The sequence below is a fragment of the Thermobia domestica genome, chromosome 7, assembly GCF_964235325.1.
Source record: "Thermobia domestica chromosome 7, izTheDome1.hap1.1, whole genome shotgun sequence".
NCBI classification, from domain to species: domain Eukaryota; kingdom Metazoa; phylum Arthropoda; class Insecta; order Zygentoma; family Lepismatidae; genus Thermobia; species Thermobia domestica.
This window is the reverse complement of record NC_137460.1, coordinates 302,751,539-302,758,606: the sequence shown is the minus strand read 5'-3', so window position 1 is coordinate 302,758,606 and position 7,068 is coordinate 302,751,539. Positions and strand designations below refer to the sequence as shown.

Here is a 7,068-nt window from a genome sequence, read left to right as displayed (position 1 = left end):
ATGCGTCCGTGAGGAGCAGGTGCGTCAGCGACGGGGGGTATACGCATAATCGACGATAACAGAAGGCCACACTTATCGGTACAAGACTTTCACTATCACTCAAAATTCATTCTAATATGCTGTCATGGATAGTAATTACTTGTATTCACTCTCTCATTCCTCCCATCCTCCCCCCCCCCCAAAAAAAAAATCACATCTTTTTATCTATAAATTTTCTATTTGGTAGAACTGTCTGCTCGAGTGGACGCGCTTTTGCTCTAAAGTTTATAGGTTTTCTGCACTCTACAAATAATGAAGAAAAACTGAACTCAATAAATCAACTGCAACTTTAAGTGAGACCATGTATTTTCACTGGGCATTAACGTACTCTAATGGTTCAAAATAAATAAGTACAGTTGATTTGAACTACCCATGTTTAATTTAATCGTTTCCTACTCATTTCATAAGTTAACACAGAATTGTTAAAACTATCTATCTATTTAGGAAGTTTCCGCTTCTCTTGCATTTTGGCAGCCTTTTTCTTCATAATCTGAAGCCGTTTATCAGCTGAGATAATATTTGGAGCAGCCGCCACTGCCGATTTGCTATTGCTGCTCGATGAACTAGACTTGGTACTGCTGCTGCTCACAGAGTTGCCACTATTGTTGCTGCTGCTTTTTGAATATACCGCAGACGATGACGATTGCTTGGTCGATCGGCTAGACACGCTTGAAGATTCCTTAGATGAAAACGACTTTGAGACACTGCTCGACGAGCTGGAAGAACCTTTCGACGAAGACGTCTGAGAATCGTACTTTGACGAACTCTCCGAGCTGTCGCTTTTGGATAATGTTATCTTAGGTGCAGGCTTCAAACTCGCCGCAAACGCTGCCATACCAACAGGTTTCGCTTGCGACGACGAACTCTGAGTCTGTCCAGAATACCCTTTATCACATCGCTTAAATAGAGACGAAACGTTCTCCGACTTACTCGATGACGATGTCTTTAAGCTAGACGATGATTCCTGGCCGGGAGACGAACTGGAGGGCTTGCCGCTCGATTTACTACTCGACTTTGACGCCTTTTTCATAGACTTTGTACAATTTGAACAGTACCACACCTGTCGCGGATCATTCGCGTCTTGATCAGAAATCGGCGGTTTGTGGCATTCTTGGTGATACAATGAATGACATTCAAGGCACTCAAGCAACCTATTCTTGGCACCAACGTCCATTGCTTTGCATACAACACACGTAAGGTCATCTTCCAATATCTTCAACGCTGCCAGATCATCCGAATCATCCACATTAGAATCATCATCTATCTCACATACTTGTTCACTTGGGTCAGGCTCCTGGAAACTGACACTCACTGACGGTGTCAGTCGAGAATGTGACTTCATGGATTTAGGAGAATCGATTTTTAAAATCTTTGGCGGAATGACCTCATACGAAGAATCAGAAAACTTTTCCTCAATTTTCTCTACTGATCTCTTCTCGCCTTCTTTCCGGTATTCATCCTTCTTGTATGGGGAAGATCTTCCTTGCTTCAAAAGACCTTTTGTAACATTTTCACGTACTGTTAGAAATGAGGGTACACTTTTAGCCGGTCCGTGCTTTTGACGGATTGCTTCGATCAACACTGTACGTAACTGGTCTGCAGAATCCAGTGATTTTGAATGAAGAAATTTCAAACAACGCACAAATGATGGATCCAAATCTAAAGTAGCCATTTTGTCGTCTACAATTATATTTCAATGTTTTCAAACCGGTCAAAACTTGTTTCTATTACAGCACACTAAACACAACACACCTATACACCCCAACGTCCATGACAGTTGTCTATCAGAGTTGCCAACACAACTCTGAAATTTCTTGACTTGCATTCTTTGACTTAATCTGTAACTTTCCTTCACAATTTTTCCGCTTTCAATTATTTAACGCAATTATTTTATTCAAAGTAAAGCTGTTTCCTTAAAACGCAACTTCATTTTTAGATTATACAATTCCAGCGGAAAACAATTCTTAAAATTAGACATTTTTGTGCTAAATTCTGGTATAGGTTTAACTGATAGTGTATCGTGTAGACAATATTTTACGGATTTACAAATTATGACAGTTCCCTCTCTATATATTTATAGTTGTCTTATGTACGTTAAAGAAAATGAGAGCAGTTTAGGTTATCGTAACAATATCCATTCATATAATACTAGACATAAAGATGACTTAAATACGCCTTATATTAGGCTAAGTATAACACAAAGAAGTTATCAATATACAGGAATGAAACTATATAATACATTGCCAGTGCATATACAAATGATGCGTGACAATGATTTCAGAACACATTGTAAATCTTTTCTTGTAAGTAATTCTATTTATAGTATCAACGAATTTGAAGACAAGTGTATTTTTTTCTTTCTTTCTTTGTATAGCCCTATATTTATTTATATGCTGACAATGTCTATTGCAACAAATGTTGTTTAATGACAATAAATATTCTATTCTGTTCTATTCTATATCGTACTTAGTATTTTCTATCTGCAAGCAAAAAAAAAAAAACCCTTATGAAGAGTCGTTTTAAAATATGATTAGCATCATACTAAAAGCCTGACTACTGCAGGAGACATGTTAATCGAACTCTTTAGTATAACACTAGTCACGCTCCAGAATGTCTGCACAAGGCCCAAAATGTGTATCAGAGAATGAAATCATCCGCTGGATCAAGAATCGAGACATGTCCTATTTTCAATAGTGAGAATGTGTGAGTACTCACGAAACAGACTGGAGGGAGACTCATTGGGCCTTATGCAGAGTCGTTTTGACGAATGATTAAGGTCATACTAAACGCTTGACTGCTGCAGGCAACATATGTTAGTCGAACGTTTTAGTATTGTTCTAATCACGCGTCAGAACGACTCTGCATAAGGTCCATTATGTAAAGATATTTTCATTTTTCATTCATATATATTACATTTTCCTTGCGTTGTGATTGTAAAAGCAGCTCAATTTAGTAAAATAACAACAAAAATAAAATATTTAAAAAACTATAATCATAGATGCATCACATTTACCGATGCAATTTTTCGTTTGCATTGCAATTCTATGATTTTGCATGATATTGCGATGCCAAGGCATCTTGTATGTGATCAAATCACAGGGAAACGCATCAACCATTTGAAATTAATTTCTGGAAATGGTTATCAACTACTTCGAACTGGGTTTTTATCTGTTATACTCAATGGTGCTATTCAGCCGGTTTGTACCGGTTCGCCAAAACTAGATGTTAAAATATTTCGAGTTCGCAGAAGCGTTTGTTCTACTTAGATATAACAGTAAATTTTACCCAGTTAAACGCAGGAACAGTAAATTTGGGTTTAACTATATTTGCTTTTAGAAATTCTTACAGCTATGGGGTTAAACATATCAGCCCTTATGCAGAATCGCTCTGACGTGTGATTAGTGCCGTACTAACGAGTTCGACTAACATATGATTGCCGCAGTAGTCAGGTTTTTAGTATGACTCTAATCATACGTTAAAACTATTCTGCTTAAGACCTGTGCTCTTTAAGAACAAGGTACAAACGTTTATTTCTTAATTTCAAATGCTCAGATATCAAGAATGACAACTAAATCACATGATTGTAGTGCTGAGGGTTATTTATATTTGAAACTCATACATATCATGATCATGTTCCACTTCTGGATTAAGATCTTTCCAATGTTTTTTGACAAACCATCTATCTTGGATAATTCGTTTCCAAGATATCCGCAGTGCTACCTAATTGCGTTACACTGCATTGTATTAGGATGTTGTGTAGGTTTATTGTGGTATCCAGTAAATTTTTTGCTTTTGTCAATGTTGCATGGTTTGTTTTCTAAGATACTTATACAGAGAGATATATATACAGAACCGATTGTGAAATGATTAGAATAACACCGCTGGTAATATCTTTGATTAAAATACATCTCGTTGAGGGGAGAAGATGTGAATATTTAAACTCACAATTGAATGTCTCATAAGCCTGTCAAGTTAGGAAGATAAGAAACTCCTCATTAATCATGAGTACTCATGTCGCAGCGCTATTGAAAACTTCCGTTTTAAGGAGATGCTTTCTGTACAGATAATCATAAAATATAGAATTGTATGACGACCAACTTGTACATCATTGAATTGAATTTGATTGTTTCTGGTTCTCGAATGGGCCAAGCCCAAGTTAAGTTTTTATCACATTATCGCCATGGGGTAGTGGAATGGAATGGAAAAGAATGACATTAAAAAGTAATCGAAAATAACATATATTAGTGTTTAATCCATAGTTTTCGGGGTTGCTGAGATGCAGGCCCGTAGCCAGGGAGGTGCTAGAGCGGACAATGCCCGCTCTAAAATATTTTTTCCGCTCTAAAAAGGACGTTGTCCAGAAGTTTCAAATTGTTTCAGCAAATCCCAAATAGGAAAATCTTGTGATTTTATTTACTAAATAAAATTGAACTTAGCGCGCATTTACTACTACTAACAAATGAAATTGAACGAGGTGTATATTTCTACGAAAAACAACAGTTATTCTTATTGCTAGATATACTCAATAATCTTCCATGTATTACTTTTCCTCATTCCAAGAGTTTGGAGAATCACAATCACGGCAAGCATTCAAGGCGTTGGACAAGATGTCCTTCCAAAGAATACCCATATGAAAATTGACCCGAAAACAGCCTATGTTACATAAATGTAAGTGTCTGGCTTATGATTGTGTAACATTGCAGGTAAAAAAACATTTGTTTTGCCGACTTGACAGTACATGTCCCACGTGTGCCTGTAATTAACGTGTAAAACATGCAACATGTCCATGTTCCTTACAGTGCAAGGAAAACGCATGTCTCATATATGAAACTGGCACCGAAACCGTGATGTATGGAGAAAAATTACATGCGCCTCTAGAATAGTCAGATATAAAAAAAAATCAGTGGGGAATTCGGAAGTTTTGTTTATTGTAAAAGTGGCAACAATACTGTTTTTCACGTGATTTTAGTCTTTGCGGGGAGCACCCACGAAAATAAATCAATGATTGTAAAATTTTCTAAATAGCAGTTTGCATCGGCTCACTTTATATTTTCTGAGGGGCCCCGAACCATTTGTTTCACGATTTGTTTACAAATATACGGAATGAAGAGAACGTTAATTCCTTATATGCACTCAGAGAAAAAAAATCAAGATGGCAGCAGAACACAGAACCTATTATTTTAAAAAGATTTTGTCACACACCATTATAATTGCGCGCAATAATAAGTAGCAGATTGCTTAGCGAATCTCCACAAAGAAACAAAAACAGTAGAAAATGAACTACAGGCAAATGTACCTCGCCAGACGTTTCCAATTACTCTACTGACTATTATAACGTCATAAATATGAAGCAGACATCCATCAAGTCATTTTTGGTGCAAAAGTTATCGAAAATGAAACTAATTCAGAAGCAGAGACATCTGTATCAACAAGTGTAGAAGGTCAAGAAGAAACTAAACGTCAAACATCTGATTTCCACCATGTTGGTGTTGATTTCCACCATGTATCAGACCTTGGCGATACAAAACCTGCTCAGCCGCATCTTGCAAATTTCCCAGGTTCCAGCATTTCTGGTTCAATTCGACGATTTCGTCCAATATGGTACAAAACGTGGGATTGGCTCGAGTTGACTGTTATGTTAGATGCTGCCTTTTGCTTCCCATGCCGGAAATATCCGTCAAAAAACAGTGATCAGAAAACAGTGTGCAGAATGGTTTCAGAGACTGGAAGCATGCAACCGAGAAAAATAAGGGATTTTCTCGTCACGCCGATTCTGAAACTCATAGGCACGCTGTGGCTTGCTACTTGAAGTAACGGAAACGTGAGGACTCGAGCGAAACGGTCGTGAAGAAGGTGTGTAGTGATGTAATTATAAATAATAGGTACTATGTGAAAAGTGTGATGGAAGTTATTCAATTCTTGGCTGTGAATCAGTTGTCCTTTAGGGGAGATTCTGGGTGTGAGCAACACAAGTGGTTTGTTCCTAAATTTGTTTGAATTTAGTATTCGTAAAAATCCGAAATTAGTAGAAATTGTCAAAACTATCCCTGCCAATGCAACAAACACTAGTCCGAATATTCAGAATGAGATAATTCATTTCATGGCAGAATCTGTTAAGAGGAAAATAGTAAATGAAGCAAACGAAAGTACATTTTGTTCATTACTTGCAGATGAAACCAGAGACAAGCAACGAATCCAAGATTTGTCTGTCGCAATTAGGTACCTTGTGAATTTTAAAGTGCAAGAAAGATGCGTAGCTATAATGAAGTTGGACAAACAAGACGGTGCCAGCATTAAGAACGCCATTTTAGATTGTTTAAGAAAAGTAGAATTCAAAACCGACAGGATAATAACACAGTGCTACGATGGAGCACCTGCCATGAGTGGACAGAAAAATGGAGTGCAAGCTCTTTTGTCTGAGGATTTGAAGAGGAACATTTTGTTTGCTCACTGTTTCAATCACCAATTACATTTAGTTATATGTAGAGCCATTGACACAATTCCTGAACTAAAAGAGTTCTTTGATATTTGTCAACAACTATATTAGGTACTTTTTTCAGAAAAGGATGCGTTGCAGCAGATTAAGCAGGAAGGAGTTTAAAGCGATTGTTGGAACAACGTTGGACTGGACATCTTGACAGTGACTGTAATTCATGACGACAGGTTTCACATATTAAGTGCACTGATGGCAATTCAAACTTCCCGTGAAGAACACACCTCAATGAAAGTTGAAGCTACCGGTTAACTACACCAGATCTCCACTAAGACTTTCTGTTTCCTTACTGAGCTTATGTTCAGAGTTTTTCGATATCTAAAACCGACAAACGCACTGCTACAAAGAAGAGATTTGGACATTGATGCCGCTGTGAAGTTAATAGGATCGGTAACGGAACAGCTCAGGTCTTGCCGGATTTGAAAATATCCTTCACGATGTAATGAAGGCATATGCCTTAAACACTTCGATTCATCAACTATTGAAACGCAAATCCACACTCCCCAGACGCTTAGCTGATTCGGTTGTTGATTTGG

General features: G+C 37.5%; 2 protein-coding genes across 2 annotated transcripts; one reads left to right on the top strand and one right to left on the bottom strand.

Annotated features, from left to right (window-relative positions):
- Positions 1 to 399: 399 nt before the first annotated feature.
- LOC145691122 (uncharacterized) lies at positions 400 to 1,840 on the bottom strand. The gene has a single exon (XM_081766845.1). The coding sequence runs from the start codon at positions 1,709 to 1,711 to the stop codon at positions 476 to 478; it is 1,236 nt and encodes a 411-aa protein (XP_081622971.1). The 5' UTR covers positions 1,712 to 1,840; the 3' UTR covers positions 400 to 475.
- A 4,299-nt stretch (positions 1,841 to 6,139) lies between these two features.
- On the top strand, positions 6,140 to 6,586 carry LOC145689816 (zinc finger MYM-type protein 1-like). Its single transcript, XM_081764024.1, has one exon. It carries the CDS (start codon positions 6,140 to 6,142, stop codon positions 6,584 to 6,586), a length of 447 nt encoding a protein of 148 aa, XP_081620150.1.
- The last annotated feature ends 482 nt before the right edge of the window (positions 6,587 to 7,068 follow it).